Source organism: Ovis canadensis, chromosome 9, assembly GCF_042477335.2.
Source record: "Ovis canadensis isolate MfBH-ARS-UI-01 breed Bighorn chromosome 9, ARS-UI_OviCan_v2, whole genome shotgun sequence".
Lineage (NCBI taxonomy): Eukaryota > Metazoa > Chordata > Mammalia > Artiodactyla > Bovidae > Ovis > Ovis canadensis.
The window spans coordinates 69,045,103-69,069,473 of NC_091253.1; the positions used below are offsets into that span (position 1 = coordinate 69,045,103).

General features: G+C 41.7%; 1 protein-coding gene and 1 non-coding gene across 12 annotated transcripts in view; both read left to right on the forward strand.

Moving 5' to 3' along the window:
- The window catches only part of SAMD12 (sterile alpha motif domain containing 12), a 527,507-nt gene that overhangs the window by 249,219 nt on the left and 253,917 nt on the right, over positions 1-24,371 (forward strand). For all 11 annotated transcript variants that reach the window (XR_011259240.1, XR_011259241.1, XM_069601104.1 and 8 more), the window contains one exon: positions 4,219-4,359. Coding sequence is in view for 9 of the 11 variants with exons in the window: in XM_069601104.1 (XP_069457205.1) it covers positions 4,219-4,359 (141 nt within the window). In the remaining 2 variants the exon portion in view is untranslated. The remainder of the gene's footprint in view (positions 1-4,218; positions 4,360-24,371) is intronic.
- On the forward strand, positions 20,184-20,256 carry TRNAG-CCC (transfer RNA glycine (anticodon CCC)). Its single transcript has one exon. It is a non-coding gene; the product is annotated as a tRNA-Gly (tRNA).

A 24,371-nucleotide genomic window follows, 5' to 3' on the forward strand; every position in this document is an offset into this window, starting at 1 on the left:
ACTGTCTTCTTCCTCATTATCCCCAGAGTGAATAGCAAAGTCACAAGGACACAGTCAGTGCTCAAAAAATGTTTGTTAAATTAACAGTTGGATTTTTATGATAAGCAACAAAAAGTGACAATATAAATTGCCAAAAAACGAGATATAATTGATGATTGTTGACTCCTTATCACTCCCATGACTCACCCTTGTTTAGACACTCTATTTTGTGATCAGCAGGAGGTGTTTGGTGAGGAGGCTGCCCAGGCATTTGCTCCTGTAAAATATCTAATGCTTGTCAAGAGTTTTTGGAACCACAGACTTGAATGGTTCCGTAAAAACCATCTAGGGATGTCAGCAAATCAGACTTTGTTCCTAAATTCCTTGGTGTACCTATCATGATCTTTTCCAGAAGATATTTTATCAGGAAATTCTCTTAAATAATTTCCCTTAATCTCTCTCCTGTAGTCTAAGACTTTTATTTTCTTACCGAGGAAGATAAAGCACAACTAAAGTAGTAAGAATTAGGAAAAACTCTCATGCTTTAAATATTCTTCAGCTTTTGTCAATTTTCCTTTCTATCATTGGAAACAATAAAAAAAAATAACAGCAAGAGCATGTATGGTCTCAGGGTTTGATAGAATAACTTGAACAGCCAAGCCTGTAAGAGGTGAAATGTTGATAGGTATAATTGTTTGTACCACATAGTGTGAAATGCACAGACTATTGCAAGAGTTTTGTAACTTACCCATTCAGAACTGATGAGATAACATTCTGATTGGGCTTCTGTATCCACACTTTGACATGTCAGATGCATTAATGGAAATGCTGAAGTTGGAGTTTCTTAGATGGGAGCATCTTTGTTTCTTTGCTTGTAAAGAAACTGAGCCATGTACACTAGAATAAAACCCTCCCTTTGATTCAACTTCCCAACATTAATGATGGACCAGCCAGCCTCTCCGGACCAAAGTTCTCCTTTGCCCTACCAACACCTCAGCAGAACATTCCAGCTTGTGAAACCACAGCCCAAATAATGAGGAACAGAAAGGGAGATGCTATCTATAATCTGCTGGTGGAAGGGATTTGGATAATCTGAATTGTGTTTCGTTTTTTAACCAGCCTTTTTTTCTGATTGGAGGTGCCCCCTGCTGCAGTGGGTAGCATGTGGTGTCTTAGTTTCCCAATCAGGAATCCAACCCAAGCTCCCTGTGTTGGAAAGTGGAGTCTTAACCACTGGACGACCAGGAAAGTCCCCTAGTTTGCCTTTAAAAAAAAAAATGCAGTATTCATTGTTGAGTTGAAGGCTTGTATAAAGCACTAGATTCCTGCTATTTGGAGGCCAATAGCCACATAAATGATACCCAAGTCCCATTATGTGTTTAATGAATGAAATTTCAAGACCTAGGTCTGATAGCAGAATATTTGAAGGCAGGGCTATCCTAGAAGCCTGGGACTTAGACTTACCACTCCTTAGCTCTCCATCTTGGAGTGTGCCAGTGCCCAGAAATTAAGACAGGAATTGGAAAGGAAATCTAAAGCCATGAGTTGACTTCTCCAAAACATGTTGAGTTCCAGTCACAAGACCAATTGCTACTGTAAAAAATTACTGCAGACTCAGTGACTTAAAATGACACAAATTTATTATCTTAGATTTGTAGGGATCGGAAGTCTAAAATAGGTCTTCAGGAGCAGAAATCAAGGAGGAGCCACGTTCCTTCTGGAGGGTGTGGGAGAGATCCGTTCTCTTGCCTTTTCCACCGTGTAGAAGCTCAGTTCCTTGGCCTGTGGCCGTATCACTCCCGTGCCCGCTTCTGTTATCACATCTCTCCCCTCTCTGGCTCTCCTGTCTCCCTCTTTCACTTATAAGGACCCACATGATTAGATTGGACCCACATGGATAATGTCAGATACTCTACCATCTCAAGATCCTTAATGAAGTCACATTTGCAGTGTCCCTTTGGTCATATAAAGTAACAAACTCACAGGTCCCAGAGATGAGGACGTGGACATCTTTGGCCAAAAGGGCATCAGTCTGCCCGTTACAGTAGACAGACACGATTGCTTGAGAGTGTGTGTGTGTCTGTGTGTCCCTTGCCTCCTTTCTCATGGCTGCAATGACCTGCCCACTCTTGCTAAGCTTCCTGGGGTTCCCCTTCCCCCACCTCTCCTTCCTCTTCCTCATACAGATTTTATTGAGGCTTCAGACCACCACCCACCTCCACAACCTCCTGCACTCACTTCCTTGCCAGGCACCTGTCCGGGGCCAAATCAGTACTGGTGTGGTTCTCATCAGTTCTCCCCATCAAATGTATATCTTCCCCCCACTTCTGCCTGGCGCATGATGGAAGCACAGTTCAGGTGTGGACCCTTGGTGGGTGGGAAAGTTCCTGTGATTACTTCTGGCCAAAGATTTGTCAGTAACTCCAGGCTGAGCATTTCACTGTTGCTCTGAGACCTTCCAGCACATCTCTTTCTCCTCTGATGCAGTGATCAGCAGTTTTCAAAATAGATGGACTTGCAGTTGACATGAGAATAGGCAGGAAATAAACATCATTGTAGCCACTGATATTTTGGGCCTACCTGTTATTGCAGCATGGAATCTAACTTCCTCTGACTGATGCATTTAGCGAAGATTCAAGGAAGGTAAAGAGAGGCATGAACAGCCCAGGTTGCTCCTAACTGTTTCTCCCCATTCACCTGTCTCTACTCAGAAGACACTTAGGTTTTGCTATTCCTCAGAAAAAGAAAAAAAAAGCCCATTAACCCTACCTTTGGGCTGTTGGATTTCTTTTTCAAGGAGGTAGAGAATTTAGTTCCTGAAGTGTATAGCAAAGTGTACCCAAAGACTTACCTTTAATCACTGGTGGACTGTGTCTATTCATCATCAGTTAAAGTGAAAGAAGACCTGCAAGTCTGGTGACTGGGGGTGTTGAGGAGCACAGGCGGGTGCTGTGGCATTTAGCAATAGTCATTCCCTTTATTTCTTACACAAACTCTCCAAGGAAAGTGTGCTTATTCCAGAGCAGGCAGAGTGGAGAGAGTTGGAGAACTTGATAGAAATCACAGCCGCAAGGGAAGCATGCAGGACCCTACCCCCACACCAGGGAAAGAAAGGGATTGAAAGGAACCTGTGCCAGGCTGCCCTGGTGGCTCAGATGGTTAAGAGTCCACCTGCAACGCGGAAGACCTGGGTTTGATCCCTGGGTTGGGAAGATCCCCTGGAGAAGAGAATGGCTACCTACTCCAGTATTCTTGCCTGGAGAATTCCATGGACAGAGGAGCCGGTGGGCTACAGGCCATGGGATCTCAAAGAGTCAGACATGACTGAGTGACTTATACTAACCAACACTATTCCAGGCTACCCAGGGCCCAGGGTGTCTTTTCTGAGGGCACTCACATCCGAGGCTCCTTGTTTTGTAGTGTTTTCGATGCCCACGCGCAGCCCTGCTGGACCCTCACCTTAGACCAGTGATTGAGCTAAGGCATAGCTCCCACCAGGCTTCCCTGGTGGCTCAGTGGTGAAAATTCCACCTGCCAATACTGGAGATGCAAGTTCGATCCCTGGGTCGGGAAGATCCCCCGGAGAAGGAAAAGGCAAGCCACTCTGATATCGGGGAAATGTTATGGACAGAGGAGCCTGGCGAGCTTCAGTCCATGGGGTCAGTGACTAAAACAGCAGTAGCATAGGTCCCACCAGCCAAAGATGAAACTCCAGCCCAGCACGAGGGGAGCAGCACAGGAGGCGGGTGCTTGCCGATGGGACCTGGAACATTAAATGCATGTTTCACAGAAACGTTGTAACCTGGTTAATCATTGCTGGAGTTTCCCTATAACCATGGTTAGAGCATCTAACTCTTCAGGCTGCTCATCAGTGGCATGGGTTCCTATAGGCGAGCCTCAGAACCCATCACCAACAGAGAGCATTGTTTCTATGGAAACGTGCAATCCGTGACCCAAATACCCAGGTTAAAATGTTGCTGTTCTATTTAACTCAATGTGTGGGTCAGTCGGGGATTGCCAATAACTAGATAAAAATTGAAGTGCTTTTTTAAATTTGTGGATTTTTTTTCCATCCTGCCTATCCATTCCTGTCAGCGGGCGCAAAGGAGGACCCTCTATTCTAAAGTGTCTGTGTTTAGATGGAGACTTCTGTTAGGGCAAGGTCAGCCCAGAGGAAGACGGAAATCCTTTTCCAGCGTTGTTCATCTGCTTTTCCTTTTATTTCTTGAAACCCTGCAGGGCGAGCCCTGCTGAGACTTACAGACAAAAAGCTTGAACGAATGGGGATCGCCCAGGAGAACCTCCGGCAGCTCATCTTGCAACAGGTGCTCCAGCTGAAGGTGCGAGAAGAAGTCAGAAACCTACAGTTACTCACGCAAGGTACCCTGCTGCTGTCTAGTGGGTGGATGCGAGGGGAGGTGGGAGGAAAGAAACCCTTACCATCACGACAGAGGGGAGCTGGGGAAAAACGGAATTGTTTTGTTTTGGGGTTTGGGGTGTGTGTTTTTTTGCACAATTCTTTCATTTTAAAAAAAAAAAAAAAAACCTATACAGATTTAAAGGTCACTCCCCTCTTAAAATTTCTCTTTTTCATAGCTCACTAGGGGGAAGGAGATACAGATGAGTAATGGATAAACAAACAGAATTATCTGAGCTAATTTCAAGGTCTTCCATCACATCCAGCTATAGAGGTTGTGCACTGCACAAGCCCCAGAGAGTACCAGTAACATAGATCAGGGCACCGTTGCACCCCCTAGAGTTGCACAGTGTGCGCCTGGCACAGCTGCACAGTGCTGCCCCGCTATTTGAGTCTAACTTCCCATTCTGCAGGGGCCTTGGGATTTGAGCGACACTGTGGTTCATATGGCCCTGATAGAAGTGGCATTTTTATTGTGTTTTGCTTTACTTCGCTTTTCACTGACTAATGGGAGAAAAACATTTTAGAGGTATGTCTTCGTCCGTGTGTGTGTGTGTGTGTGTGTGTGTGTGTGTATAAATACATGTGGGGGCTTCCCAGGTGGCTCAGTGGTAAAGAATCTGCCTGCCAATGCAGGAGATGCAGTTTCCATCCCTGGGTCGGGAAGATCCCCTGGAGAAGGAAATGGCAAACCTACTGCAGTATTCTTGCCTGCGAAATCCCATGAACAGAGGAGCCTGACAGGCTACAGTCCATGGGGGTCACAAAAGACTCAGACATGAGTTAGCGACTAAACAACAACAACATATATATATATGTACATACATATGTATGTATACACACACTTTCCAGGAATTTTGCAAACCCTATTTATCATCTTGAAAAGCAAATAGAATAAAATTTTAAATAGACTATGGAGAATTTAAAACTGGAATATTGCAACCATATAGTTCTAAAGAAGAATCATTAATAATTCCAGTTTGTTGAAAGTGTTTAAAAGCCCTGTACCTGGAAGTGACAGAATAAAGTTGAGTCTTGAAGGAAACTTTAAGGCACGTTATATGTAAGTTATATGTCTAGTTAAGATCTGGTTGCTATCAACCGCCGTCAGCTATAACCCTGTTTTATTTTAATGCTCATTGTACACCATTTTGGATGAAAGGATGATAAAATATGTATTTTTGAGAGCCTTGGGTATTTTTCAACCTGTAGAATATTGTAATTGCATGCATGCTGATATTGAAGAAATCTGGGTCAGCCAAGTTTCATGTTATTGCATTTATATTAACCCAGTAATAGTCTGTTTGCCTAGAGGAAGTAAAGTACTGCCTGAAAGATGACCATTCTAGAAGGATAGATACAGACTTCAGGTAATATGGAAATATATTGTTTATTTGGTGTGCATTATCTGCTTTGGTCTCCAGAGACTTTCAGTGGTAAATTTACAGTTAACAGGTACACTAAGTTACTTACATGTGAATCCAACTTAGTGATATACTTTTGAGTTTCTCTTAAGAAGTAAAGAGAGATTCAAAGATTTATCGGAGGAATGTCCATTGCAGTGCTATGTATAAAACTGAGAAATTAAAAACAACCTAGAAGTTCAGCCATACAGGGAGAATCAGATAATTCTACATAAGCTGAGAAGATACAATATAATGGAGTCATTGGAATTACATCTTCAAGGAATATATGACAACATGGGAAAGTACTCAAAAGTAATAGGAAAAAGGGGGAAAGGTCACATATAAAATTTCATTTATAATATAAGCCCAATTTTGTAAAGACATATTTTTATATGCCCATAGGAAAAGAGTTGAAAATGGTTTAGCCAGTATTTTGATAATGGTTTTCCATGGGGAGTGACACCGTGGGTGCTTCTGTTTGCTTTTTATTTTTCTAAATTTTTCCAATCTGCAAGTATAAATCCGTACTACATTTGTAATCAGAAAACACACACCATTTCAGCTCCAGTCACAGTGCCGCCCTGCCCGGTTCTGTTCAGCATCTGGCGTTTCCTCCGCTCTGCTGTTCTCCTCCTGGGGTGAGACACAGAATGAGACCTGAGCTCATCAAGTGTACCTTTGGACTTTTCTTTTTTTTTTTTTTTTTGCCTCTCCTACTGACAGTCTGCCATGTGTTTGCTCTGCAAAATCATTTTCTACAGCTTTCATTGCCCTAGATGCATAATATATAAGATTTTTCCTGAGATAGTACTCAACTCTATTAAGCTAAATATATGTTTGTGTTCTGGGAAGGTAATGCGGAGTTCAGCCTTTTCGATTCAGTTGTCATTTTCTTTCACTTTGAAAAGCAGTGCCTTTAGAATTCTTTCATTTCATTCCCTTTAGAAGAAGAGATCATGTTCTCTAGCTCTTGGAAATTTTGTCTGCACTCCTATTACTTTTTTTTATTGCTTGTCCTTTCCATGTTAATGTTCAAACTCATTTTATGTCGAATGGCCTTTGAAAATCCATGCCTTATTGAAAGGATGATTTCTTTAAAAAAAAGAAAAGGGAAACAGAAATTGACAAGTCATGATTCATAATAGAAGTTCTAAAATCAGCTAGGGTTGCCTTAAAACATTGTGGGTCTAGGTTTGCTATAATAAGAATTGTAACTCCATTCCACCCAGGTGAACTGAGTGACTTAACTTGCATATCATATAAAAATGTACCAGGCAAGTGATAATGTGATTCAGTATTGAATATTTGATCCCTCATCTCTGAAAATATTCATCACTGGAAATAAGATGCTAGATAGGTATAAACAGATGTCTTAGAACGTTCCTTCGTTTTGGGAAATCCCTGCACTTTCCCTTGAAAGAGTGTAACTCACCTCTCCAGTCTCTAGAGATACACTGTCTTTCTCAGCTCACATGGGACTATGATTCCAGTGTAATGCAATTTATTTTTGTTTTTAAGAAATATTTTCCTACTAACATATGGAAAAGAAATGTAAAAAAGCAAAATGGCTGTCTGGGGAGGCCTTACAAATAGCTGTGAAAAGAAGAGAGGCGAAAAGCAAAGGAGAAAAGGAAAGATATAAGCATCTGAATGCAGAGTTCCAAAGAGTAACAAGAAGAGATAAGAAAGCATTCCTCAGCGATCAATGCAAAGAAATAGAGGGAAACAAGAGAATGGGAAAGACTAGAGATCTCTCCAAGAAAATCAGAGATACCAAGGGAACATTTCATGAAAAGATGGGCTTGATAAAGGACAGAAATGTTATGGACCTAACAGAAGCAGAAGATATTAAGAAGAGGTGGCAAGAATACACGGAAGAACGATACAAAAAAGATCTTCACAGCCCAGATAATCATGATGATGTGATCACTAATCTAGAGCCAGACATCTTGGAAAGTGAAGTCAAGTGGGCCTTGGAAAACATCACTACGAACAAAGCTAGTGGAGGTGATGGAATTCCAGTTGAGCTGTTTTAAATCCTGAAAGATGATGCTGTGAAAGTGCTGCACTCAATATGCCAACAAATTTGGAAAACTCAGCAGTGGCCACAGAACTGGAAAAGGTCCGTTTTCATTCCAGTTCCAAAGAAAGGCAATGCCAAAGAATGCTCAAACTACCGCACAATTGCATTCATCTCACATGCTAGTAAAGTAATGCTCAAAAATCTCCAAGCCAGGCTTCAGCAATAGGTGAACCGTGAACTCCCTGATGTTCAAGCTGGTTTTAGAAAAGGCAGAGGAACCAGAGATCAAATTGCCAACATCCGCTGAATCATGGAAAAAGCAAGAGAGTTCCAGAAAAACATCTATTTCTGCTTTCTTGACTATGCCAAAGCCTTTCACTGTGTGGATCACAATAAACTGTGGAAAATTCTGAAAGAGATGGGAATACCAGACCACCTAACCTGCTTCTTGAGAAACCTATATGCAGGTCGGGAAGTAACAGTTAGAACTGGACATGGAACAACAGACTGGTTCCAAATAGGAAAAGGAGTACCTCAAGGCTGTATGTTGTCACCCTGCTTATTTAACTTCTATGCAGAGTACATCATGAGAAACGCTGGACTGGGAGAAACACAAGCTGGAATCAAGATTGCTGGAAGAAATATGAATAACCTGAGATATGCAGATGACACCGCCCTTATGGCAGAAAGTGAAAAGGAGCTAAAAAGCCTCTTGATGAAAGTGAAAGAGGAGAGCAAAAAAGTTGGCTTAAAGCTCAACATTCAGAAAATGAAGATCATGGCATCCGGTCCCATCACTTCATGGGAAATAGATGGGGAAACAGTGGAAACAGTGTCAGGCTTTATTTTTCTGGGCTCCAAAATCACTGTAGATGGTGACTGCAGCCATGAAATTAAAAGACGCTTACTCCTTGGAAGGAAAGTCATGAGCAACCTAGATAGCATATTCAAAAGCAGAGACATTACTTTGCCGACTAAGGTCCGTCTAGTCAAGGCTATGGTTTTTCCTGTGGTCATGTATGGATGTGAGAGTTGGACTGTGAAGAAGGCTGAGCACCGAAGAATTAATGCTTTTGAACTGTGGTGTTGGAGAAGGCTCTTGAGAGTCCCTTGGACTGCAAGGAGATCCAACCAGTCCATTCTGAACGAGATCAGCCCTGGGACTTCTTTGGAAGGAATGATGCTAAAGCTGAAACTCCAGTACTTTGGCCACCTCATGGGAAGAGTTGACTCATTGGAAAAGACTCTGATGCTGGGAGGGATTGGGGGCAGGAGGAGAAGGGGACGACTGAGGATGAGATGGCTGGATGGCATCACTGACTCGATGGACATGAGTCTGAGTGAACTCCGGGAGATGGTGATGGACAGGGAGGCCTGGCGTGCTGCGATACAACGATTCATGGGGTCGCAAAGAGTCAGACACGACTGAGCGACTAAACTGAACTGAACACATTTAAATGAGGATTGTTGCCTTCAAAGGAGCCAGTTTGTGAGGATGATTACTTAATTCACAATTGATTGAGTTTCTTATGTGTTTCCTTCATGCTTTGGAAGGCAATTTCAAAACATAAGCTTTAACGGAGTAGCAAAAGTTTAGGAAGCACCTGAGTGTCCACCATTGGGAGGCCAGATAAATACGTTGTGGTACATCTGGGCAATGTTGTGTTCTCAGAAGTTATAAACACAAGATTGAGAACTAATGATATGGAAGGATCTGGAGATGCTGAATGAAGTAGAAAAAGCAAGGTGCAGAACAAGGTGGAGCGAGAGGATGCTGCATTTGCAAATGAAAGAGGGAGAGATATGCATATGTGCTTTATGTGCGTAAGGAAATGATACATAAGAAGCTAATACAGACTCTTACCTGTGGGACAGGGAAGAAGGGAGATACAGGATTTATGCTTTTTAAGTCATTTTGTGTCTTGAAATATGTTCATATTAACTGTTTAAAATATTTTAAAAGAAACAAGGAGAAACCGTGAATTTCACACAGGCCTGAATTTTAAATCTTGGCCCCAACACTTACTGGTGTGTTATTTCATGGAAGTTACTTAATCTGTCTGTTTTCCAATTTCCTGATCTCTGAAAAGTGAGATCAGTAAATCTACTCACCTCATAGGATGTTATGAGAATTAAATGAGCTCAAATATATATGTCACTCAGTGCAGTATGACAGTAAGCACAGGACATAGTTGGTGGTCCGTAATAGAAGCCACAAAAGTAAATCAACCTCCTTGGTTTATATCAAAGCTTTATTTTTATACTATGCTTTATTGAGATAACCTACAGAATATTGAGTTCACAGAATAAACAGTTTAACTACTTAAAGTGTAAATTCAATGATTTTTTAGTACAGTCACAGAGTTGTGCCCCATCACCACAATTAATTCTGAAACATTTTCATCACGCCAGAAAGAAACCCAATACCCACTAACAGTCATTCCCCATTTCTTCCCAATGCTCCCCAACCAACAGCTTTTAAAAACCATTAATCTGCTTTCTATTTGCCTGTTCTAGACCTTGCCTATGAATGGAATAATCCAATACGTGGTCTTCTGCAATTGGCTACTTTCACTTAGAATAATGTTCCTAAGGTTCACTCATGTTGTAAGCGTGTGTCAATATTTCATTTTTTTTAATTGCCAAATTGTATTTCATCATATGAGTGTACCACGTTTGATTTATTCATTCATCAGTCGGACACTTGGATTGTTTATGAATCTTGGATATTTTCTATAATATTGTTTTGAACATTCTTGTGCAACATTTTGTATAGACTTCTTTTCATTTCTCTTGGTTATATACCTGGGCATGGAATTTTAGAGTCATAAGGTAACTCCCATGTGTAACCATTACAGGAGCTGCCAGACTGTTTTCCAAAGCAACCTGTACCCTTTTATATTCCCACAAGCAGTCTATGAGGGTCTCAGTTTCTCCACATAGTTGCCAACACTTGTTATTGTATGTCTTTTTTATTATAACCATTCTAATATGTGTAAAGTAGAATGTCACTGTGATATTGATTTGTATTTCCCTGATAGCTAATGATATTGGACACCTTTTCAAGTTCTTACTGGCCATTTGTGTATCTTCTCTGGGTAAACATCTATTATAGATGCTTTACTTATTTTATAATTGGATTATTTGTTTTTTTCCAAGCTTTATCTTGGACCCACCATGTTTCTCCATGCTTGATTACCCACTTTATTTACAAGATCTATAGCTAAATATTGGGCTGCCATTTCTAAAGAGGAACCCAGTTCTCCAAGGATGAAGTCTTGAATGCCCACTAGAGGCATTCAAAAGAACCTGCCACAAACTTGGAAATCAACTCCAAAATGAAACAAATGAATGGACTCTAAAGATTTCCTCTCAAGGAAACAACATCCTTTTGGATGTAGAAATTATACAGAAATCAGTTACTTCAGTTTGTAATCAGACCTCCAAATTAGATACATCCATCTGAAAGCTCATTCTACCCTGTTTCTAGAGGAAGTAAACTAATAGATAATTAAGGGTAATTTTCTAACTTTTAACTGATGTTTTGAAATTTACCTGAAACTTTTCTTCTATACCAGTCACTTTCACTTAGCCACCAGGAGCCCCATGACAGTAATATGGCCCAAATCGTCACAAATAGACCAGGAGGGCTCCAGCCTGTCACTGTAGGTTATCTGAGCACAGGAGAGATGAAGTTTCCGCCCTCCTTTTTCTTCCTGCCCCTCTTCTGCATGCTGACCAGAGAGAAAAACTGTAAGGTGCTTTAAAAATGTGTATGGTGGACTCGTAGTAAATACATCCATTTATGGGCTCTTTCAATGAATTGTGACAAAAATTCCTGAAGCAGCTCATTATCTAAAGCCAAAACCATCCTTCAGCTAAAATGCTGGTCTCTAACTGCCCTGCCTTTATTCACAATGGCCCTGTAACTGCCTGATATTTGCCAGCAACATAATCAGTGTTTGGCCCTGCTTTACTCTCGTTCCCTTTGGTGCCTTTGAGGTGCTTCCTTCCCTCCTGCAGCCTTTCGGTCTTCTGTGGAGTGGCCAGGCTATTCATCTGGTGGTCTTGCTTGCTTCCATGTTCCTGCAGGAAACTCAACCATATCAGGGCACCTGCAGCTGTCTTTTGTGAAATGCAGTACAGAGCAGGAAATAATATCATGTTATTTATTATGCTCGATGCATGAGAGACAAGGAAAAAAAAGGTGCTTTATGTAATACACAGAGTGGTGCAAATTATTCTGGGATCCACCAAATTAATCTATAATCAAACTTACAGGGAGCATCCTTAGCTCTTTATTACAGGATATTTCTAGGAAGAAAAACACCCAGGGATACTAAAAGCTGTTTCTCATATAGCTGATGAGTATTAAATATTTACTATATGCAAAGCAATGCACTAATTGTCACATCAACCCTTGACATTTACCCTAGCATAATCAGTACTGTCGTTAGCTTCAATTTACTTGTGGGGAAACTGAGGTCAGAGAATATAATAATAGATGCAGTTTCAGACAGCTAGTAAAAAGCCTCCTACAGGTCTGTCTGACTTCACAGCAAACTATCCATTACACTATATCACCTCTGATCCGTCCAGAGAGTGATTCCTATTTCACAGCAATGATACGAGGATTGCATGAGATTTTATGTGAAAACTATATAGCACAGTTCATGGCATAGTCTATGAAAGTGGGCTGGCAGACTTATCCTGGGAAGAGCTAGATAGTAGGTATTTTAGTGTTTATAGGCCATAGAATGTCTGTTGTAAAACCCCGCCCCCACCCGTCATGGGAGAGCAACCACAGACAGTCTGAAGTGAATGGGGCATAGTAGTGCACCAATAAAACTTTATTCACAAGCACAATTTCTAGTTCATAGTTTGTGGACCCCTGCTTCACAAGGTCAAAAGTGTAAACTTTTAACATCATCATCAAGATTACAGTTTTATTCTTAATATCTTCCCCTTTGAGCTGTAATTGCTTCCCTCAACCCCAGGAACACTGTAGGGTAGAACCACTCCTGCAGTGCCCTTTTCAGTGTCTTTCTTGGCTATAGATACATGGATAATATAAAAATGCAACAGTAACGGTGAAGGTTGGGTAAATTTAAGCAGTAGAAAGCAATGTTCCTGCTGGAGGATAAGGCAAATGAAGACAGTAAATGCTGCCAGTCTTCAAAGGCCTTTTTAATTAGTGCCTGCAAAATGGAAAAAAAAAAAATAAGAGTATGATTGTTTACCAAGGCCAGTTATAGCTCATTAAACATTAGTGTTTCCCAAAGGGCTTTTTCCACATTGTCAAAAATATATGTGTCAAATTTTAGTTGAGAATTACATGACCAGATGGACTTGCCCAAAGCTCCATCTTATGGAACAACGCAAATTAGAAACACTACTCCCTAAGCCAAGAAGACTTTTCAGAACCATGTGTACAGACTGAGTATTTTAGTCCAGTCACCCCCACAACGATACTTTAGCAACTAAAGTAGGCCATCTGAATTGGAATAGGCCATCTGGTCCACCACCTTGCTTAAAGAAAGGAGTCTTTGTTAGAGCACATCAGTAGACTTTTTGAGAAAATTTCCAATCTCATTTTACAATTTTGAGCACCAAGACCCAAAGACGGTTAGAGGATGGTCTGTGGTTACCCAGCTAGTCAGTGGCAAAACTGAAACTAGATCCCAGTTCTCTTAATTCCCAGGCTGGTATTCTTTTTTCTCATTGTTTCTAATAAGGTATAATTTACATACAGTAAAATCACCATTTTTAATGTACAGTTCTGCAAGTTTTAATAAATGCATGTGGTTGTATAACAACCACCACCACAGTCAAGATATAACAGTTTTATAACTCCAGAAAATACTCTCCCTGCTACCCCCATGTTGTCAACGCTTCTCATTACCTCCAGCGTCTGGAAGCCACTGATGGGTTTTCTGTTCTTAGTTTTGCCCTTTCCAGAATGTCATGTCATGGGACTCATAAAGTCTGGCTTCGTTCACTTGCTGTGATGCACTGAACCATACCAAAGCTGAGGGTGTGTGTCAGTGTTCATTCACGCTCACTCTTTAGCATTGAGTTGGATGGATATACCACAGTTATTTATCCATTCCCCAAGTGGAGGACATCTAGATTGTTTCCAATCTGGGCAAATACTAACAACGCTGGTAAGCCTTCACAGTGACTTCTCTGGCAGTCCAGTGGTTAAGAGTTCACCTTGCAGTGCAGGGGGTGTGGGTTCGATCCCTGGTCAGGGAACTAAGATCCCATATGCCTTGCAGTGCAGAAAACCAAAACATACCAGCCTAAGTAATATTGTAACACATTCAATAAAGACTTTAAAAATGGTCCACATCAAGATAAAATCTTTAAAAAGGATAAATAAAAGCGTGCACATACAGGTTTTTGTATAAACATCAGTTTTCATTCATTAGAAAAGTACCTAGAAGTGATTGCTGGGTTGCATACAACACGTTTAACTTGGTAAGAACTGCTAGGCCAGTATTCTTAGGATAATCAAAACAGAACAGCAGTAGAGACTGACTTTAATACATATAAAATATTGGAGCTTTTCTGAAAGTCACTGCATCTCTGCAAATGTCCTCCCTAGCACTTCCTGGAGCCACTATTACTGTTAGAGGGCCCTGCTTTCCTGGGAGTTCCTAATAAATTGTCTAAGGTAGGTTTAGGTCAAATGTGTTTACAGTTCACTCATTAATTCAATTTAAAAATTCTAGCATCTATGTACAGGCAGTAGGGTATGGTTTTCCCCGGTTGTCCCTGAAAAACGCTTCCTTTGCCTCTTTACTAAGGAATAAAATCCAGTAATATCTGCAGCTCCTAGAAGAGAAAATGTGAATCAGATTCCTTGTTATGTGTACATGAGCTATGTTTGATGGCTCTTTCTGGTATCTCTCAGTCTATTCTATTTAATTCCCAGGCTTCTCCATGTCTAATTTCAGCCGTGTCATGGTGCTATGAACCTGATGGTCACATATCAGGTCTCTTCATAACTGGCTCATCTGTATCATCATTGGATAGCATTACGTTTTTCCTCCTTAGTGCTCATCTATTCCATGAGCATGATAGTGACCCCTTGGTTCTCCCCTTTGGTTTCTAATGGCTCCTTCTCAGGCGGGTGGCTTGCCGCCTCCCTCTACCACTCCCCAAATGTTGATGCCCCCTGGAAGTAAGTCCTCTTGGTTTTTCTCCTTTTGCATGCTGTCTAGAGAGCCTCGCCCACTCCCATTGCTTTAACCATCCCCTACTTCAAAGTTACTTTCAAATACATCTTAGACCTCTATGAAGCTTCAGTTCCTTACATTAATATCCTCCTTAAAAGATGTGAACCTCTGATGAGTAGTCCACTGGCATCTCAAATTTAAAATATCTGAAGTCAACCCAGTTGTCTTTCCCACCAGGTCTCCATCCAGTTCTCCTCCCTGTATTTCTTCTCAAGGTTATTAATGCCTTATTCACACCATCACCTGAGTGAAGAAGGCTTGGAGTCACCTGTACTCCTCCCGTCCCCTCCCCACTCACATGTAATCAGTGAGCAAACCCTCTGAATTCTGTTTGTAAAATGGCTTTCTAGTCAGTCTCTGCCTCACCCTCATCCTTGTCAGTGTGTTAAATCACCTCCCTTTGGCTTTTTCCCAGGCCATTAGAATAACCTACTAGTTATGATTTTGCTCTCTAGTCTCTCCCTTGCCCCATTCATTCTCTTTTAACTTCCAACTTCGGTGGCCAGAGTTACTTTAAATATATATCTGATGACATTATTTCCCTCCTAAAAAAAAGAAAATTGATGACTCCCAGTTGCCTAAGGAATAAAATCCAAACTCTTTAGTATTCCATAGAAATCCATTATAAAGCATATCATAGGTGTATTAACTTTGGGCAAGTTACTTGTCAGAGATTAAGTTTCCTTAGTTGTAAAAATGGGGACAGAATCTATTTCACCAAGTTGTTATGAATATGGCATAATAAAAAAGACCAAGCCAGGATGAGACATCACCTCTTCTGAGAAGCCTTACCTTATCTCTCAGGTAGAACCAATCACTCTGTCCTCTCTAAGTGCACTGTTCATACCAATAATCTATTCATTATACAGTGTCTGTTGAATATCTGTTTGTTCTTCCATCCTGTTCTTCCAATGAGCAACAGGCTCTGTGGTAGACACTAGGGATTAAAGGAGCATCCAGTCTAGCCATAAGGATAGGTTATATGTGCCGTGGCAGAGATGCATAGATGTGCAGTGATGGCACAGAACTGGAACATAACCTCATCTGGGAATAGAGGATAAGGGAGATTTGCTGAAGGTGTAACTCTGTCAATAGAAGTTGGAAGTTAATTAAAGGGGAATGAATGGGGGAGGGCAGAGACTAGAGAGCAAAGCATAACTAGTAGGTTATTCTAATGGCCTGGGAAGGGGCCAAAGGGAGGTGGTTTAACACAGTGATAAAGGATGGGGGTGAAGCAGGGACTGACTGGAAAGCCATTTTACAAACAGAATTCAGAGGGTTTGCTCACTGATTACATGTGAGTCGGGAGGGGACAGGAGGAGTACAGGTGACTCTGAGTCTTCTTCACTTGGGTGATGGTGTGAATAAGGCATTAATAACCTTGAGAAGAAAGGCAGGGAGAAGAGCTTGATCTCAAAGGATGAAAGTTTTGACAGAGGGACATGAGCTGGCATGAGGCAGGAGCGGAAGCTTGGCCTCAGCACCGGCTCATGGGTGTCTTTGTCTCCCCTGCAGACCGTGGCCCCCCTCAGTTGTCATCTGGTTTTGCTGTGCTATCCTATTTCCCAACACCGTGTCTCACAGAGAGTGAAGCCTCTGTTTAAATGTGTTTCGCTGATTTAAGTGTAATTGTTGCCCTTTTCTCCTTATTTACCAGCTCTTATTTCATTTTCAGTGTCATCTTATCAAAACAGTGAATACGGTATCATTTTTGAAATGGGTTTGTAATAAAAGAGAGTCGCTACAGAGCCAGTTTGCATTATCCATGGGCAAAATTGCCCCGAATTGTATCCCTTTGTGCTCTCGTTGTCTTGATTTGGGTAGTACAGTGGCAGTGGCTATGGTTCTTAAATGTATATACCTTTGGTGAGGACTCTTAAATACATAAGCCACCCCCCCGGCCCCCACCACATACACTGAGTTGTACCTCATATTTTCAAGTCTTCAGCATTCTCCTCAGTGACACTCAACTGACCATAGCATGAACCTTTTCTCATAAAACCCAGTTAATTGTCCAGGGGCTCACAGTAGGTGAGGACATTGAATGAGTAATTTGATAGGATTACTCGCGAATTAGTCCTTTGTCCCACTGGAGTCTTCCGTTGCCTCTTCTTCCTTCAGCGTTATTTGATCATGCCCTACCAACCGCATGCCCTTCCCGGTTTCCAAGACAGTCTTTCTTCAACCTGCTGCCTTCTTGGGCTTTACCTTCAACAGATTTTAGGATCTTCACACCCTGTTTCACATAGTCTTCAGTTAGGAATATTTCTAATTGTACCAGGTCTTTGTGCCTTCAGAGAAATTCTCCTTGGTATGAGCTTTGTGTTTAGTTTCCTAAACACAGACTTCTTTGGGGGATCATTAAGCTCTCACATCAGTTCATCGGTAGGAATTAGCATAGTGACGCATGCATCCTGGCTCGTGTCCACTCCCATTTCATTTTCATTCTGAAGTTCATTGTGGCCATTCAAGAAAGTGTTTTGTTTGAGGCTTGAAATGGACCCTTGATTCCAGTCTCTTGTAGTCTTCATGGCTGAAAAACATCTGCTTGTTCTGAGTGCCCCGATGGCCCCTCTAACTAGTAGATGGTGGAAGTGTTCACATATCTTTCTAATTTGGACACATTCTGCCAGGAATTATTCTTTTCATTACTTCCCTACAACTCTGTGTCTTATGGTATCTTTTGCATGGTAAAGAGTTCCTGTTCCCATTAGGAAACCCCCACAGATTCCAAATGCTTCATGTCTGTCTCCGAAAAAATCATCAACCTTGAAATCCTTTGCCATTGACCCCTTTGCATTAAATGTTCTAAATGAAATCAAAAATATAGTTGGTGTTTCTTGTTTGGACAATTCAAGATGGCCATGAGATTGTGCTGTTATGTCACCTCATGGTTTGAAGAACCTTCAGTGACTGATATTGCAGCGAAGGTGATATGTGGGTTTTCCACAACTGACATTGGTCCATTTCTTTGGTGGGGAGTCTGGATCCTGAAATCTGAGCTGTATGGTATTCAACTCTCCTATGGGTTTTTAGAAAGGCACTTGAGAAGGACAATGGCACTTGGACCTGATATGAGAAAATCAAAGCCATTGGCAAGGATGCATGCAGTCATGTTGGATTTTTTTAAGAAGAAAGAGAGAAAATATGCCATCTAAATGCTTTAGGATTTCTGTCCCTCGTATTATATATGATATATTACTTTTGCTGTGGCTTTTTTCTTTGGGGCAACCAAATTTCAGTGCCTGGAGTTAAGTTCTACACAGTGTAGATGTTCAAGGTTCTGCTTACATCCGAGTTTCTACATGCCAGTTCTAGAAGGCCCCACATACATACATGTACTGTGAATGGCCCAGCCTTGTGCCCCAACCAAGAATTAAAATCTTTTGTTCTTCCTTGAAATAGCCCCTCCATTCTTTGTATCCCTTTTTTGTTTGTTTAACCCTTTATAGTAGCAGTTATACAATCATCCAGTAATTCATCTAAAAACAAGTTTATTGAGATCCTACCATGTACCCAGCACTTTATCTATGTGTTAGGGATACAGGGATGAATATGACATTTCTTGACCTTGAAGTCAAGCAAAATAGATATGAGGAGTAACATAGGTAAATGTAGAATTCTAGGACCTTATAGGAAGATCGTCTGATTTGGAAGGAATGTGTCTGGAAAGATTCCGAGAGTAAGTGCCCTCTGAACTGAACTGGGTGCTATAATTAGCAGAGTGTGTTTATTTTCTCTTTAATCATCAAGCAGATATAAAATTGCTAAGATGATAAGAACTTTGGAGAGGTTATTTACTAACAAATCATTGCTACTGAGTGTTTGCTATGTGTCTGCCTTTACTGAGTGTTGGTGAAATTCAGTAGACATGATAGACATGGTTCTCCCATACATGGATTTTGTGTTTTAATAAGGAAAGTGAAGTGAAAAGTGAAAGGGAAGTTGCTCAGTCGTGTCCGACTCTTCGCGACCCCGTGGACTGTAGCCTACCAGGCTCCTCCATCCATGGGATTCTCCAGGCAAGAATACTGGAGTGGGCTGCCATTTCCTTCTCCAGAGGATCTTTCCAACCCAGGGATCGAACCCGGGTCTCCCGCATTGCAGGCAGACACTTTAACCTCTGAGCCACCAGGGAAGCCTTTTAATGAGGAAGGCACTCATCAAAGAAAGAATCATAGTAACATAACAGGTGATGTGAAAGGGAACATTAGTTACACTTTGGGGAGGGAATTCCCTGACTCTGAAAGATCAGGAAAACCTCCCTCAAGAAGCTGAGATCTCAAAGAGGAAGAGGCAGTAAACTAGGGCAAATGGGAATTGGGAAGGTGTCTCAGGGAGAGGGAATAGCCTCTTCTAAGGTCAAGGTTGGAGAGAAAGCTTGGTGCATTCCAGGAACACAAGGAAGGCTAGTATGATTACAGGTGGAGAGAGAGGGAGAAGGGATCAGCCAGCAGGAAGCCAGGCTGAAAGGGGACCCAGTCATGGATGTGAATGCCTTGTTTGTTTGAGCCCCTTAAGGAATTTCCAAGTCCCCTTAAGTTCCAAGGGACTCTCAAGAGTCTTGAGAGTCCCTTGGACTGCAAGGAGATCAAACCAGTCAATCCTAAAGGAAATCAGTCCTGAATATTCATTGGAAGGACTGATGCTGAAGCTGAAACCCCAATACTTAAGCCACCTGATACGAAGAACTGACTCATTTGAAAAGACCCTGATGCTGGGAAGGATCAATTGAAGGCAGGAGGAGAAGGGGATGACAGAGGATGAGACGGTTGGATGGCATCACTGATTCAATGGACGTGAGTTTGAGTAAGCTCTGGGAGTTGGTGATGGACAGGGAAGCCTGGCGTGCTGTAGTCCATGGGGTCACAAAGAGTCAGACACGACTGAGTGACTGAACAGAAGGAATTTAGAGACAATGAGGAGACACTGAAGGGTTTTAGACTGGAGACTATGCTGATCAGATCTGTATATCAAAAGATGAGAAGAGCCACTGGAGAAGGACGAAACATCCAGTCCGGAAGCTGTTGCACTGATCTGTGCAGGGGATGATGACATCCTGAGCGAGGGTGGTGGCAGTGAGGGTGAGGAGGAATCAGCTCAAGAGACTAGAGACTTCCCTGGTGGTCCAGTGGCTAAGACTCTGTGCTCCCAATGCAGAGGGCCCAGGTTCAATCCCTGGTCAAGGAACTAGATCCCACGTGCCATAACTAACAGGTTGCATGCCACAATTAAAGATCCCACATGCTGTAACAAAGATCAAAGATCCCGTGTGCTGCAACTACAACCCAGCATAACCAAATAAATAATATTTTTTTAAAAAGCAACTCAAGAGACTAGGCTACCTGGGATGGTAGATCAAGAACCAGTGGATGAGAGGATTGTACAGTAGCATCATTCTCTCTTCTGCACCCCAGTCTGCTCCCCCAAATCCATGACCTCCCTGTTGTAGAAGTATCTGGGCAGGCTTCTTCAAAATGTAGATTTCGAGACCTTACTCTGAAACTGTCATGTCAGGCTCTCCAGCCCAAGTGTTAGTATTTTAGATAGCTTCACCCCCATATGAGTCTGACACTAATGAAAGGTTGGGGGCACTGTGTAGGTTCAGTACACAGAGTACTCCAGGCACCCATCTCTCCCGTAGCATCAGAGTAAATCTCCCTTTGGGCTTAATGAGTCTGCTTGTCATACCTGGGTGAACTCAGAGAGAGGCATCAGCCCTTGGAGTGCAGGGGGGTATCTCACCTTAAAACCCACATGGAAGGGAGCCCATCTAACAGATCCCCCAGCCTTGTAGGTGAGGTCCCCAAGATCTAAGCGGCCCTTTCTCCACAGTTCTCAGGAGACAGCACCACTGCAATCCCACATCCCGTATTCCCCAGGAGAAATGAGACAAACTCTCCTGGACAGTCAGTCCTGCAGGGCAAGACAGAAGGTAATTTACACAGCACCTCCACTATCTCTTGCATGTGACAGATATCAGGGCAAAGCTATAGTGGTAGGACCTCCAGTAAAGCTACAAGAGAGGAAAAGACAAAGAAAAGTACGTGTCTCATCTCCAGCAAGAACACTTTAGGTGTTTATATTGGAAACCACGGAGGTTTCATTTGACAGTCATTTTCAAAATCATGAATACTTAATATTACCATTAGATGCTGTTTTTATTTCAAAGGCACAGGTTACCAATGTTATCACAAAGGGCAAATCTGGAGCTAATACTGATTGTGCACCTATTTGCACATTTGGCGTTTTAAATTCCATATTTAGTTCATACAATAACTTTGCAAGGTAGTTGTCATATTACAGATAAAAAGGAACTGAGGCCCAGAGAGCTGCAATGCTACACAATTAAAACTAGTAGATGCAAGGAATCTTCAGAGAAACAGAACCAATAGGAGATACATATAAAATATTATATAGGAGATACAAGCATAGGCAGGGAAAGAGAGGTGGGGCGGTGAATTGATTAACTGAGTGTCCATTAGGAACTAGCTCTCAGGATTATGGGGGCCAAGATCTACAGTCAGAAAGCTGGGGACCCAGGACAGCCACCGGTGTCGTTCCAGTCCAAATATTGGCAGGCTGAAAACCCGAGAAGAGCCAGTGTTACAGTTCAAGTGCAAAGGCCGGGAGACAAGTCAGGCAGGAGGGGTTCGCTTTTACTTGAGGAGGGCATTAACCTTTTTGTTCTGTGCAAGTCTTTGACTGATTGGTTGAGGCCCACCCACACTGGAGAGAGCAATCTGCTTTATTCCTCTACCTATTCAAATGTTAATCTCATCCAAAAACACCCTCACAGACACACTCAAAATAACATTTGACAAATATCTGAGCAACCTGTGGCTCAGTCAAGTTGACATGTAAAATTAATCACCCCAGTGGGTAAGATAACTAGTTGTCTCCAAAACCAATGCCCTTTCTTTCCAACCTACCTGCCTGCCTTGAAGTATCTCTTCTTTCAAAGATGCAGTTATTTTTCTTCTATAAAAAACTCTCAGTGCCAATGCACTTTTAAACATTAATGCTTGAGGCTGTTCAAATAAAAGATTTTTCTTAATAGCTTGCTTATCACACCTGGTTATCACTCTCCATCCCCCATTTTCCATGATTTAGGGCTGCTAGGAAAGGGAGGGTGTCGTTCTGCTGGGCTGTCTCTTGCATACCTGAGATCTGGGAGCACTAAGAAATCAAATTTGCTCATCTCCCAACTTGACATCATAATGAAGCAGAGATGCCAACCCAGCATTTCCTGATGTCCCTCAAATATCCTTAGTAATCTTAATCTTATTAGATCAATGATGTGAAATTTAAATTGATTGCCAGTTGCCATTTTAATTGATTTAATTGAAATTGATTCGGCATAAAGGAGTGCACAGAAAATTATTAACAGTGACCTCAAAGGTTTCAAGTGTCTACTTCGTAAGAGGTGATGGAGCTTTGATGTTTATATCAGAAGACTCAGTCTTTCCAAGTTATATCAGAGAAGTAAAGCGAATGTTTAGCACTAAAAACCATGGAACATTGATGAGATTCGCATACAGAGGGTCTGAAAATACATGAGAAGCATTTGACTGTACTTTCCAGTTTGTCCCATTTCTATTATGTTGTTTGGTCGTCATGAGTTCATGTTTACTATAAGCTACATATGTGGGTATTTATTACTGCTAATTATTGGAAAATTTGATTTTTGCCATTTGGGTCCCTAAAATTCAGACCACACTATGGAAGGGAGGAATAGATGAAATAATAGCAGGAAGAGTTTTACTGATCTAAAATTGTTTTTGTAATCTTTTTAATTAATTGATCCTCTCTTGAGGCTTTGATATCTGTTTTACTGTAAGAAGAGTTTTACTATAATAATTTTGATCTAGCAGGATTTGACCTTACTTAGGCAAAAATAAATGACCTCTAATTCTCCATTTCTAAAAGTTTAGATATGCGTTATCTTTTTTGCTTCCTCTTCCCTTTCCCTCTTTTATGCTCCCCAGCTTCTCTCCACTCCCCATTTCTTCACTGGAGACCCCTCTCAGCCTGCAGAAGAACCATTAGAAATGTATTAATTAAAGACCAGTTTCTGCTTCTTTGCCAGGGATAACCATTTGTTTTAGAGCTGATTTTGTGCTTTAATTAAATGAACATGTCACTGAGTCAAATGAATCCATTTGTATTTATTTATCTAGTTCTTTGGGCTGGACTTTCTTAGCAGGGTCTCGGGCACATCACATTTGCTCACAGAATGAACTGAAAAGTGTCTCGTGCCAGTTTAAGAGGTTCACAAATGGTTCCTCCTCCCCATAAAAGCTGCACGAACAAAGCTGCGATTAGCAGATGTGCGAATGGCTGTTTCCTCAAGCCACGGTCATCAGAGGAGCCATATTTGATGATGTTTGTACACACACGTGTGTCCTGCTCGAGCAGGAAAGGGAGGATTACCCATCACCACAGTCGCTTCAGACCTTAAGAACGTGTCAGAGGTCATGTTTTGACCATCTGGCCATCTACTGGTCTTTTCAAAATGCTAATGGATGATGCAAAGTTTAAATTCTACCCAATCTTTCCCATCAGATTTTGGGTTAGATTACCTACTGAGTATAGACTGTGTCTAACATTATAATAGACACAGTTTATAATGAGCTACCCAGGTGGCTCAGTGGTAAGGAATCCGCCTGCCAATGGAGGAGATGTGAGTTTGATTCCTTGATGGGGGAAATCTCCTGGAGAAGGAGATGGCAATCCAGTCCAGTATTCTTGCCTGGGAAATCCCATGGACAGAGGAGCCTGGCACGCTACAGTCCATGAGTTTGTAAAAAGTCAATCATGACTTAGCACACACTCAACATTATAATAGGTGCTTTATGATATGAAAACGGAATGAACATACTTATTCATTCACTAGTTCAACAACTTTTGTGGAGTGCCTATTATGTGTCAGGCTAGGTATTAGGACTCAGTGATGAATAATGCAGTCCTTGGAGTTGGACAAGTAGGCTAGCAGAAGACTCACTAGAGTCTTTCTGGCATGAGAGAATCATGTCCCTTTTCCAGCAGACTGATGCACTGGTTCTTAAGAGTTCTCATCTACTTTTCCAGAACACATACCAAAGGGGATAAATGTTACCTTAAGTTCTTACCAGGAAGAAACAAGTACAGTTAAAGCAGTTCTCCATCTGATTGAAAGAATGGGAAAGGGTGCTGATGCCCACCTGGCACTGGTAGACTTTTATTTAGACTTTCTGGTGATCTCACAGCTGCAGATAACGAACTCTTTAATCACCCATCCTTGGTGACAAAAATCCCTATGGGTA